The sequence below is a fragment of the Ailuropoda melanoleuca genome, chromosome 1 (assembly GCF_002007445.2).
Source record: "Ailuropoda melanoleuca isolate Jingjing chromosome 1, ASM200744v2, whole genome shotgun sequence".
Lineage (NCBI taxonomy): Eukaryota > Metazoa > Chordata > Mammalia > Carnivora > Ursidae > Ailuropoda > Ailuropoda melanoleuca.
In genome coordinates this window covers 17747082-17760113 of record NC_048218.1, presented here as the reverse complement: position 1 = coordinate 17760113, position 13032 = coordinate 17747082, and the positions used below count along the sequence as shown (strand labels likewise).

Below are 13032 nucleotides of genomic sequence, written 5' to 3'. Positions count from 1 at the left end.
ATAAAAACACTAATATTGAAAAGATAACAGAATTATGATTGAAGATGTCAAAGCTAGGTTAAGTAATAAGGTCATATGTCCTTTAAATTTATTAACTTCATTACAAGAGATTTAGAGTTAACCTTGATCTTAAATGTGTGGCATTGGTTATAAGGGGGACATGGCAAAATTATATGAATGGATTTATATAAATCTCCCCACTATTTAAACACCCTTGCTTATTCATGACAGATAAATTGCATTATCTTCTGCTTAAAATATATTTATAGAATAAACAGTTGCCTTTGGCATTATTTAAAATCTTAAACTAGACTCCAGAGCTAGAGAAAATCATCACTTCAAATAAATTTGGTTAATTTATGTTGTCCTTAATTACTACCACAGTGGTTAAAATATGTTTAATTTTGGCAAAGAATTACAAGCTATGACATCTTGGATAATTAGATGTGTTCTTATAATTTCATTAGTATGCCTCAGTAATTAAGTCCTGTTTGGTACATCCATTTGTATTAAACCTGGTGACTAAGCCAAATCTTAATCATTTTCCCATATTTAGCTGGATCCAGAACGAAGTTTATTTGACCAAGGAGTAAAAACAGATGGAACTGTACAACTTAGTGTACAGGTAATTTCTTACCAAGGTAAGCTACTCTTATAGTTACTTAAAAGTTTAGCTCATGTTTTTTAAAGTATGGGAGAACTCAGTTTTTTACAAGTTTGGGATGTTTTAGGTGGTTCTCTAAATCACTTAATGTGATGTAATAGCCAAACACTCATGCTTTTGGTTTAATTATATCTGTCAGGGTGAGGGGCGCCTGGGTGGCGCAGTCATTAAGCATCTGCCTTCGGCTCAGGGCGTGATCCCAGCGTTCTAGGATCGAGCCCCACATCAGGTTCCTCCGCTAGAGGCTGCTTCTTCCTCTCCCACTCCCCCTGCTTGTGCTCCTTCTCTCGCTGGCTCTGTCAAATAAAAAAAAAAAAAAAATCTTAATTATATCTGTCAGGGTGAAACAGATAGTATAACATATTCTTTTTTTTTTTTTTTTATTAAGTATAACATATTCTAACTAGTTTTCTCAGGGAAGGATATACTGTATCGTAGAGCTGGAAGAACAGGTTCTGGTTGACTTTTCTCAAAACACCTTAGCCCCACTGCAGAACTGGATTGCCAAGGAAGCTGTTGCCCTGCCATGATCTGGAAAATGCCAGATCTGAAAGCCACCATTATAGTTGTCAACTTAGAACCACTCTCCCTTCACAGTGATCCACACTAGCCAAAAAATAGGTTCCATGTGTCTACTTGTCCCTTCTTAACTCATTTCCAGATAGAAGACTTATGCCAGTGATTCTAGAGCCAGAATTACAACTGGAACCCTCACCACAAGGAAATCTAGTCCCTACAGTTTAGCAGAGAGAGAGAGAGAGGAATTTGCAAAAGATGTTGAGTGACTCAGTCAGCCATATCCATCACAGTATTTTACTACTCTTGTGTAAGTACAAAAGTTAGAAAATTAGGAAACCAGTTTTGCTAGGTTGAATTTTAGTTTTTAAAAATGTGGCTTGTTGGGAGTTCTGACCAGAGTTTTAGACTAATTTTAATGTTTGAACATATTATATTGCTTACAATCGCATTTCACAAATCATAGTTTTCTCAAACTATAAAAATGGTAGTTATCCCCTTCTGATTTACAATTTCCCTGGTACTATCATTGGCAATAAGAAAGAAATTCTTCGTTTTATCTTTAAAAGCCTAGTCACCTCTCAGTGTAAGTGGATTTGGGAAGAGCTGACTTGAAATTTGAGTAGAGGATTAGGGAATAAATCTAAAAAAAAATTTTTTTTTAAGTTACAGTTACTTTTCTCATGTATATTTGAGAAAAGTGATTGACCTTTATACCATATAATGAATGATAGCAATACATTTTTTATAGAGTTGGTTTTCAGGGAGGATTGAGTTTTAATCTTTCAAATACACTGATTAAATTTGATGCAGATTATAACAGAACCAATGACCAAACAGTAGCTGTTAAGTAATAATAATAGTTCTTTAGGGTTGTCATTGTAACAGAATTATATGAAATGGTTTTATAAAGGGCTAGTTTATTTTATTTTGACTATCTTAAGAATTTGGGGTTTTTTTTTTCATTCAATTGAAAATGGAAATCAGAAGTTACTTTGAAATTAATTTGACAAATTCAGTGCCTATTCATTTTTAAAACATGTGCTTTGACCTTTGAAAAGAAAAGCAGTCAGTAAATAATTTTAATTTGCTTAGAAGGACTTTTAAAATTCTACAGGTGGGTAGCTACTTATTTATATGTCCCTTAGTCTAGTTTTTATTTTCTAATCCATATTGGTACTTTTTTTCTAATAAATGTTTATAGGTAGCTGTGTGTGGTGGTGGTGTTTTTATATCCTTTTAGACTTACAGAAAAGTTGCAAGAGTAGTAAAAGAATTCCTGGATGTCCTTCACCCAGATTCTCCAGATGTTAACTTTTATTACATTTGCTTTATTCTCCATCCACGCATCCCCACATTATCTTTTTTGCCCAGTTTAAGTTGCAGACATGATTTCCTTATATCCCTAAATGCATCAGTGTTTGTGTTTTCTAAAAACAAGGAATTCTTTTATAAGACTACATTATAATTATCAAAATCAGGAAATTAATATTAATGCAATACTGTTATCTAATCTACCAGAGTTCTAGTGAATTGTTGTATTTGTGTCTAAAAGAGGATTTTCTCTACCATTTGAGAACATATAAACAAAGCTAAATTTTATTTTTTAGTGACTTTTGTGTTTTCATTTAGATTTACTTTTTTTTCCACTCTTAAGGAATTGAACCTAAGCTAAACATCCTTGAAATTGTTAAACCTGCGGAAACAGTTGAAGTAGTTATCGATCCAGATGCCCACCATGCTGAAGCAGAGGCACATCTTGTTGAGGAAGCTCAAGTAATAACTCTTGATGGCACAAAACACATTACAACCATTTCAGATGAAACCTCAGAACAAGTGACAAGATGGGCTGCTGCTCTGGAAGGTTATAGGAAAGAGCAAGAACGCCTTGGGATACCTTATGGTAATAAAATACTTAAATACATGTTAGAACTGTAAGAAATAAACTTGACATAGAAGACACTAGGGTGGGGCGCCTGGGAGGCACAGCGGTTAAGCGTCTGCCTTCGGCTCAGGGCGTGATCCCGGCGTTCTGGGATCGAGCCCCACATCGGGCTCCTCTGATATGAGCCTGCTTCTTCGTCTCCCACTCCCCCTGCTTGTGTTCCCTCTCTCGCTGGCTGTCTCTATCTCTGTCAAATAAATAAATAAAATCTTTAAAAAAAAAAAAAAAAAAGAAGACACTAGGGTGAGTAAGTTATAATCTATTTTAAGTGTAAAATTTTTAGGAAGAACATTTATTTTCTGCATCTCTTTTTAACCCTTTGGACAAATACTGTCCCAGGTGCTAAGAATACAAAGAAATTTAAAAAATCTATATCTCTCTTTAGGGTGTTCACAGTGGATTTGAAGAAAGAAGGTAAATGGAAAGAGATGATTACCATAAAAGCTAGCATGGTTTTAAGCTGTCAGTAACTTACTTAAAGTGAATATGCTTTTAAGATCTCAAAGGAATCAGGGGCACCTGGGTAGCAGTCAGTTGAGCATCCAACCTTTGACCTCAACTCAGGTCATGATCTCAGGGTCTTGGAATCGAGCCCCAAGTCAGTCTCCACGCCTCAGCATGGAGTCTGCTTCTCTCCTCCTCCCTCTGCCCCTCCCCCAGTAAAATAAATAAATCTTAAAAAATGAAAAGAATCTCAAAGGGATTGCAGTGGCCTGGGGCACATTGGTAAAAGGTTTATTATAGACAAACTATTGGGCATAGGACAGTCCAGACAGGAAATGTATGTGCAAAAGTTGAACACAGAAGTGAGTATGCAGGAGTAGTGAGAAGATTTGGTGGAGTTACTCTCTAGCATTATAGAACTGCTTTTGATTGATGGACATGACTGTGGGAGATGAATGTCGCAGTAGTACACGACATACGTTGGAGCAGGCAGAGACTGAATGAAGGGAAAACAGGAGCATGTTATAGTTGAGCTGTAACTAGGTGATAATGTCTAGGTTAGCCTAGACTTGATAATTTATGTGGGAAGAGATGAATGAAACCAGTGATGGGGCTGAGCAGCTGACTGATGGATTGTGTGAGGGTAGAGAGGAGAGAGAGATACAGGTACTGATGCAACTTCTCAGGCTTGGGTGACTAGGGCAGTGATCATACTGATGAGACCTGGTTACGTCTTCATTACATATTTAGTGAACTACATATGCCAGGCATCATGTTAAATATTAGCTGGACTTTCAATGGCACGTAAGAAAGATAGGCCATGCCCTCCAGAGCTTAAGTGGGGGCGGTGGGGAAGTCTGGTATTGGAAAGATTTTTGGAGGGAAAGTGTTGGTAGTACTTCATTTTGAAGTGATAGTACATATTTCAACTGAAGGTAGCCAGAAAGTATATTCAGGTACACCAGATTTGGACTGGAGATAAAGATGTTTTCTGGGACTTCTCTGTGTTGAGTTTGTTTCGAAGCTAAACAAGTGTATACAGTCTCTGACGGAGAGAGAGAAAATGGAAAGGAACACAACGTTAGAGGCTGGACCTTGTTGGCATTTCAGGTTGAGGAAAAGAAATTGAGACATGGAATACCTGAAGAGATAGAAGGAAAATAAGAATTGTATTTAGTGTCTCTGAAATTGAAAAAGAGTTTTAGATGGTCAAGAGTGGCCACATTGCTGACAAAAGTAAAAAAAAAAATGCCAGCTGAGTAGTATCTATTAAATTTGGTGATCAGAGATTCATTGGTAGATTTAGAAAGAAGTAACTGTAGAGTTAGACTAAGCTGAATTATAGATAAAAACAGACATTGTAGAAGTGGAGAAAACAATATTAACCTTTGGGGGGCAAATGGGAAGAGTGTTGGGGGATAAATATTATTGAAGGTTCATGAGTTGTTGGTAACCTGAGTATTTGTACATAAAATTGTGTGGCACGAGCAGAAGGATAGATGAAGGAAGCCAGGAGAGGGGCTTTTAATTGGAACCTAAGAAGGTAAGTCCAGTTCAGAGGATCAGATAGAGCCGTCCTGCAATATGTGCTTGACAGTGTTGTTATTTATTTTTGACTTGTAAAAGCCAGCATAGATGTTATGGTTGACCTTATTGTTAGTGAGGTCGAAGTCACCTCTGAGAGGGGAAATGCTGAGAAGGAAGAAGAGAGCATAAAAACATTTGAAATAATATTTTACGTAGTTCACTAGACTTTCAACAAGAACCCGTCAGTAGTGGGATCTTTTATGGAGAGTGGTATGTAATAATGAATTGTAGAGAGCAACATTATAAACTCTAACTCAAGAGTACCTACCAGGGGTATCATTTACTTAGAGTAAAGCTCTTTTAAAACACTTGAGGTTGATTTAGGTATAGGAAGACTTTTTAAAAATCACTGATTTTTTTTTTTTTGTCATGAAATTGTTAGCAAATGGAAAGTTTTAGAAATTTGATTACTGTTTTCTTAGGAAACTGTCAGTTTACTGTGTCTGTACCTTAGGGTAGTCGTTTTGAAATTGCTTAATTCTCTGCAAAATTGAAATATGGTTAACTGGTCATAGCTGCTTTAAATCTCTTTGAAATACTGATTCACATTGGACAGTTTCCTAAAGTTCATTTTCCACATATCAACTTTGTATCATGACAGGAGCTTAGAGCCACCTCTTCATATATATACAATCCCTTCACTTTAATATTTTTCCAGGACTCTGATTCTTTTTCCTGCTGATTGACTGATTGATTTTTTTTTTTTTTTTTTTTTTTTTTTCACTTTTAAAAATTAGCCAAAACTCAAGTAATTCAAAATNAGTTAGAAAGCTGGTCAAATGCAAATGTTAAAACTGACTAAAAGTAAAATTAAAGTCAGTATTCATTCTTGTCCTTTGTTAAACAAGAATACTGAAAAGATGGCTGTGCTTATTTTTATTTTTTCTTCCAGTTGTTTGAATAATAAAAAAAAAAAGATACACACTCATGTTTTTTGGCTCCCAGAATTGTCAGATATTCACATTTTAAAATATTATATTTTACAAAAATAAAGTATTACAGATAGAGTTGATTTCTATATAGCTAGCTCTCCAGTTCCATAGCTCTCCCTGAGTCTCATGGGGAAGCTCTCATTGTGTATCTGTCAAGTCTGGTTTAAAGAAAAAAAAAAGTCTTACAAAAACAGTTTTCCTTTCTTCAGTCCTACTCCCCACTTGCAACAAGTTTCCGCTTTACTACTTTTAATCATTATTAACTTCTTGTTACAGTAGATGAGGTTTAGTTCCCTGCATGGCTTTCCCCTGCAAAGCAGACAAAACCTTATCTTTCCCCATTTTGTGAGTATTCTTCCGTAACTTTTAAGTCATTAGTTATTTGTGTGTATTCTGAGAATTTTTCATATAACTGTGACTGCATTTTTACAACTTCGGGTTTTCCTGAAGTTTCAAGTTGACTTAATTTTTAGTTGTGTGTATTTCTATATATACCAAAACTGACTTTCTCCCATTTCCATCACTCTGTGTTGTGCCTATAATTTTTCCCAAAGTCTCAAGTATCTCTAGATTGGTTCTTTTGTAGATCTGCCACAGTCATCCTCAGACATCCTTGACTTTCCTACGGTGCTGGATCCGTTTTCCAGGATCTTCTATTCCTTTTTCTTAGTTTTATTCTCACATTTACTCATTATTCTCTCATTCCTCCTTACAGGTTTCCTTAGAAAGGCCCCTAGGAAATAAAAGTTGTTTTTGTTTTTGGTTTGACGGGGTGTTTTTTGTTTTTTTTTTTTTGGTGGGGGAGACTTTCATACCTGAAAGTGTCTTTATTCTGCTCTCTCTGATTGATAGCTTGGGTGTAGAATATTAAGTTGAAATATTATTTTTCCTCAAAATTTGTATGGTCCTGTTCTGTTTCATTATAGTGAGATGTTCACGGGGCATTCTGATTCTAGTTCCTTTTTATATCCTTTTTATTTTTCTTTCTGGAAACTGGTTGGATGTTCTTTTTATCTCTTATCTTTACCTTGGTTTGGTGGCATTCTGCATCTGTGTCATGTGCTGTAGGTTTATGGATTACGGGGAAGCATTGCACAGCCCTACACTGCCTAGTGCAGTAGCCACCAGTCCCACGTGAGCACTTCACGTGTGACTGGTCTGACCTGAGCTGTGCTGTGAGTGTCAGATACCTGGTACAAACAGAGAAGAATGTAAAATCTTTTAAATTTCCTGTGTTGATAACATGTTGAAATAGCATTTGAAAACATTAAATTAAATAAAATTATTATTACAATGAATTTCACCTATTCATTTTTTTAATGTAGCTGTGAGAATATTTTAAAATTACTAGTGGCCTGCATTATATTTCTATTGGACAGCTGCTGATGTAGACAAGTGTAGCCTTCTGTTCTGGGAAGTTTTCCTGCGTTATTATTTTGATAAAGACCTTCTGTGTTTTTCTTTTCTTTTTTCTGAGACTCCTGTTGAATCTCCTGGACTGATGCTCTGTATCTTTTTTCTTCCGTTTGTCATTTCTGTATCTATCTGTACAACTTTCTGCCAAATTTCTTGTCTTTATATAACAACCTATCCTGATTGTTACTTTCACTTCACAAGGGCTCTTTATTTTTGTTTTTCCTTTTAGCATTCTGATCTCATTATGTATATCATGTTTTCTCTTCTCTGAGTATGTTGATTATAGTGGGGTTTTTAATTTTTTTTTCCATTTTGTTATTGCATTGGTTCTGCTTCTGGGTTCTGTTTTTCTGTTTATTTTTGTTTAATGCTTTGTTTTGAGTCTCTCAGATATCTGACTGTTTCTGCTCATCTGTTGCTACTTAAAGATGAATAACTTTAAAACTAATTAGTTCGAAGCTCTGGAAGGGATTTCTTGACCATACACTTATTAAATGGGGTATTGGTCATTTCGTAAAGATTTCCAAGTGTCAGTATGTATATATAGATCTTTTTCCTGGGTATCTTTAACTTCCCTGGAGAATCGGCCAAACACCTGGCAGGAGTAGAAGGTTGGGGTGAGGATTTAGGGTCGATGTGTATGTGAGTGCTACATTCTGGAAGTGGACGGGGAAGTGCAGAGGGTCTCACCCTTCAGTCTGTAGACTTACTACTGGGATCAGTATCCGTTACATGTCTGTTTCAGAAGTTCCGGGGATGTGAGGCTGGTGGGGGTGGGGTGGGGATATGGACATGTGTGGGAATGCTTCTGTTCAGTTGGCTCCTGAGAATGAAGAGGCCCTGAGCGTCAAAGCACACCATACACTTTAAATCAGTCCCCTCATTTTCCACTTACACCTCTCCTGCTACCTGGAACCCCCACGAGCTGAGCCAGTAAGGGGTTCTACAGTCAGGAAACACTTACTTCTTGCTCTATCCTCCTTGATAGGTATTTTACTACTTCACTTGATTTTCTTTCTGCTGTCTTTCTTCAGAAATTAGTTGAAAATCTCCCATCCTTTTGTCATTTTCACTCACGTTCTTTCAAGTTTACTTCTTTTAAAAATTCCTTTACTATCACTTCACTAGGGTCTTAGAGAAATAGGTGGGGAGAATATGGACAGACAATTAGTTATGTTACACCAGAAGTCCTGATAACTATTTAAGAAAACAAATCAGACTGATTGTATTTGCTCCAAGTCTTTTGATCATGACACTTTTTTTTGGTTCATGTTTATGTAAAATGAGGTTACTTGAACTTTTAAAGGGAAGTGTGGTTCAGGATAGCTTTTTTAACTTTCTGTAACTCTTTCCTGTTACTTTCAAGTAATATTAAAAAATAGAGCCAGTAGAGGCACCTGGCTGGCTCAGTCAGAAGAGCATGTGATTCTTGATCTTGGGGTCGTGAGTTCAAGCCCCACGTTGGGTATAGAGATTACTTAAATAAAACCTAAAAAAAAAAAAAAAATAGCCACTTACTTCCTCAGTTCCTGTCTGTTCCCTTACTCCATTTTTATCTGGACCTCCTCTTTTTCTTTGGTGTTGCTGTGCTACTCAGTTTAGATTCCATTCCCTCCAGTTTCTCACTGTGTTCCACTCTCCTGGATGTAATCCATGGCTCAGTTTGAAAAACCCAAAGGTGCTGCACTGCTCCAGCCCCTTAAACCTTACCTTGGACCTTTGTACTCAGCTCTTGTTGGATTGGGCAGAACTATTTCAGCTACTCTTGGAGCTTGGCCTGTTTTGCTTTCAGTGAAAACTTCTTGGCTGTGTTCAGGTTCTCCTGTGCTCAGAATGAAAAGTGGGTCGGATTTCCCTTTGCTTCCCCCTTTGCTTTCTCCTGAATGGATGCTGATACCATGAAGGTTTCTGACTGTTACTGCTTTGTCTTCACCTGTGTGTATTTTGGCTTCCATGGGGATATCTTGTCATCTGGTTTTATTGTAAATGTACATGGATTTTTGGTTTTGCTGTCTTTTGCTTTTAGTGGTGTTTTTTAATGTGTGCGTTCAGAGAAATGAAAAAACTTTGCTGCCATCTTCTCAGAATCCTTCTCCCTTCACCTCTTTGTGAAAAGATCAAATAAAAAATCAGTTTTGTGGCTGTCAATCCTGTATTATGTTTGATTCATCTTTTATAATAATTTGCCTCTTGATAAGTACCTAAAGGTTTTTTCCCCACTTATTCCAATTGAATAATGGGGTCATGTAACCAATACTGTTTAGATAGATCATCTTGTCCATGCAGAAATACCTATACCAAAATTAATTCAGCCAGTTTTTACTAAACTTAAATGGGTAGAATACTCCATTAGGTGTCAGGGGTACAACAATGAAATATTATACATGTTGGCCATCATTTTCATTTGTGAACTCAATTAGATAGTAAAAAAATGATGAGGAAAATGACTATTTGGATTTACTTTTCATAGATTTAACAAATTATGCTATGCATAAGGCATTGTGGTAAACTCCGAAGATACAGTGGTTTATAAGACACAATCCTTATATTTAAGACCTTAAAGTATTACAGGGAAAGAGAGCTGAGTAAACATGCAGTCTGAATGTTGTATTATAAGTGCTGCTAAAGGATAAATATAGGAGCACCAGCTTTTTACAAGAAGCAAAGGGAGGAAAGATTATGTTGTGCACATTTTGGAGAATAAGTCTAGCTCCTCAGAAACCCCTTATAGTTTTCTTTTTTCTTTCTTTCTTTTTTTTTTCCCAGTGCACCAAATTATACACTGCTACAAAGTAATGTTAAAATTTGGATAATTTACTCTGTTCTCTCCAGAGTAATGCCATATTTTATTCTTTCAGTTGACCCATCGAAGAGGAATTTTACATTGTTTCTCTTGATAAAATTCCAGATTAACTGATGTAAAACCAGGTGAATTCATTAAAAATTTAGATTGAGAAATTGAAAAGGAGCTGAGGAGAAAATACAGTATTAAAAACATTTTATTTCATTTGAGTTTATTTACTTCACTTACTTGGGGGAAAAACCTGTCTGGACTTTTCTCCATATATATGTGTGTATGTATATGTGTATTGACAAATTAACTGAATTTATATAATATCTAAGATAGGAGTATGGCTAATGGTAATATTTTTCTCTTTAGATCCTATACAGTGGTCCACAGACCAAGTCCTGCATTGGGTGGTTTGGGTAATGAAGGAATTCAGCATGACAGATATAGACCTGACCACACTCAACATTTCCGGAAGAGAATTATGCAGTCTCAACCAAGAAGATTTTTTTCAGCGAGTGCCTCGGGGAGAAATTCTATGGAGTCATCTGGAACTTCTTCGAAAATGTATGAAATTTGAATTATTATCTATTTGCACTATAACTTGAGTTTCACTTTATTTCTTCATAACTTTGTCTTCATTGTTCATTATGATTGTTGATAATAGCAATAATAATTAACACCTATTAATTGTATAAGGCTGTGCTGGAAGCTTTAAATGTATTATCTCATTTAATCCCTCTACTAATGCCACAAATCATTACTTTCCTTATTTTTTAGATAGGATACCTTGGCTTAGAGAGCCAGTCCCATAAGGGTACAGGGCTAGGAAATGGCAGAGCCAAGATCCAAAACCAGACTGAAGAACACCAGAATCCAAGCTCTTAAGATGCTGTGCCTTTGACTTAGCTCTCTTCATAAACTCCGGTCGTTGACTTCTGTTTCATCAGTCAGTTCTTTCATTTACTCTTCATCTTCTGGAAATTTAAGATTGTCCACAGATTTCTTCCCTCTTGTTCTTTTCATCATTAATGGAATTAAACCTTCTAAAATTTATTTTAATTGAGCGGGACCTTAAGAGAGAAAGGAGAAGTTAAGTATGCAGTCCTCTGTTTTGAAGTCTGCGGGTTATAAGTGTTTCCATGTTGGTTCCACAGACATTATTATTATGATTAAGTGACTATATACAGAAATTAGAAACTACTTGGCTGACCAACAAAAAAGCTCAATTAAATGTAAATTATTTTGTTTGAGTTTTAATCCATCTTACATTTCAGTGAGTAGCTGTTCAAATATTGTAGCAGTAACCTGTTCCCTAACACTGTTCTACAGGCCAGAAATGCTAGCCAGGCCCACATACTTTTCAGAATGTGTGAGTAGGACAAACTCTGATTTTGTTTTTATAATGGTTATGGATAAAAAGGTAACTGGTAGGGTTTGTTCTCTACATGCCCTGGAAGGGCACAGCTTTGGTTGGAGGAATTTTCCACAGGTCTTCGAAGTCTTCGGGTTTTCATCCGGAGTGCATCCTCTGCTGCTGCATAAGAAATGAGCTCTAGAGAGAGGCTTTCCTTCACTGATCGTAGTTTCTCTCCTTCATGGAATCTCTTACGTATTAGAGGGGAAAAGCGGCTGTTGACACTGAAAGTCTTACTGCATTCGTTACATTGATAGGGTTTATTTCCAGTTTTTCTTATTAGGTAAATAAGTTAAATGTTCTGGTTGAAGTTTTGCCCTTGATTTCACAGGGTTTTTTTTTTTTTTTTTTCCTCCACACAACTTTTCAGATAAATAAGGAAAACTTTTGAATTGTTTCAGGTTTTAATATGTGAGTCGTGCTTACTGAAATGTATCCTCATAGAAACTGTCAAGATTAGGACAGTGTTTAGACTACAGTTTAACATTGGTGGGTTTTGCCCTCTCCCCCATGGCAGTGCTTTGTTGGGGTTGTCTCTGGTTCTAGTGCTTCTCAATCTTTAAAGCTCATTCAGAGACTTTTCCTAGTATGGGGAGCAGAGGAGTCTTGTGTATCTATTCATTTCCTTGAAACGGGGAGAATGCTCAGAACTAGGAATCAGGATGAAGCAGTAACATCTCCAGTTCACTGAAAAGTTAAGCTATGTTTCAAGCATTGTGCTTTTTCAAATTTTCCTTTAATCCTTAAAACGGCTTCATTAGGTGGAAGGTGGGGATATCTCATTTAAACAAGAGGTAATTAATGCTTAAGTTGGTTGCCTGATTTACCAAAGTCACATAGCCAATAGGTGAGTGCTTAGATCAGAACCAAGATCTGAGGCTAGTCCCATATAATTATATAAACCCCCAAAGAAAGCCCCCATCTAACAGGTATGGTTTAGACCTCTTTTTAGTTTCTCAGTGCCCATGCTGGGACTCACTCAGTACACAGAAGTTTGCTGGTGGGTATAGCTTGAAGAGAAAAGCATCCAATCTATGATGGGCACCAAATAAATAGGCTGAAGTATTAGAGACTGGGAAAGAGGAACTCTTGTTAAAGAAATAAAGAATAGCATTTGAGTAGGGGATAGCAACAGATGAGTAAAGAATGGATCTCTGTGGGGTTATATTAGGACCTTTTACATTGTAACTCTCATATTGAGAGCTATATTTGTAGCCATCATTATATTATTTCATTCACTTGTGACTTTTAGGACCACTATAATTTTATTGAAAATTTAGCTATCTTTAAGGAGCATTATAAAGGTAAAGCAGTTATGCGGCA

General features: G+C 36.4%; 1 protein-coding gene across 5 annotated transcripts in view; it reads left to right on the top strand.

Annotated features, from left to right (window-relative positions):
• Positions 1-13032, top strand: part of GABPA (GA binding protein transcription factor subunit alpha) — a 32477-nt gene that overhangs the window by 11592 nt on the left and 7853 nt on the right. For all 5 annotated transcript variants that reach the window (XM_011225996.3, XM_002920061.4, XM_019800519.2 and 2 more), the window contains 3 exons: positions 557-641; positions 2838-3083; positions 10665-10859. In XM_011225996.3, the coding sequence (XP_011224298.1) occupies positions 557-641; positions 2838-3083; positions 10665-10859 (526 nt within the window). The remainder of the gene's footprint in view (positions 1-556; positions 642-2837; positions 3084-10664; positions 10860-13032) is intronic.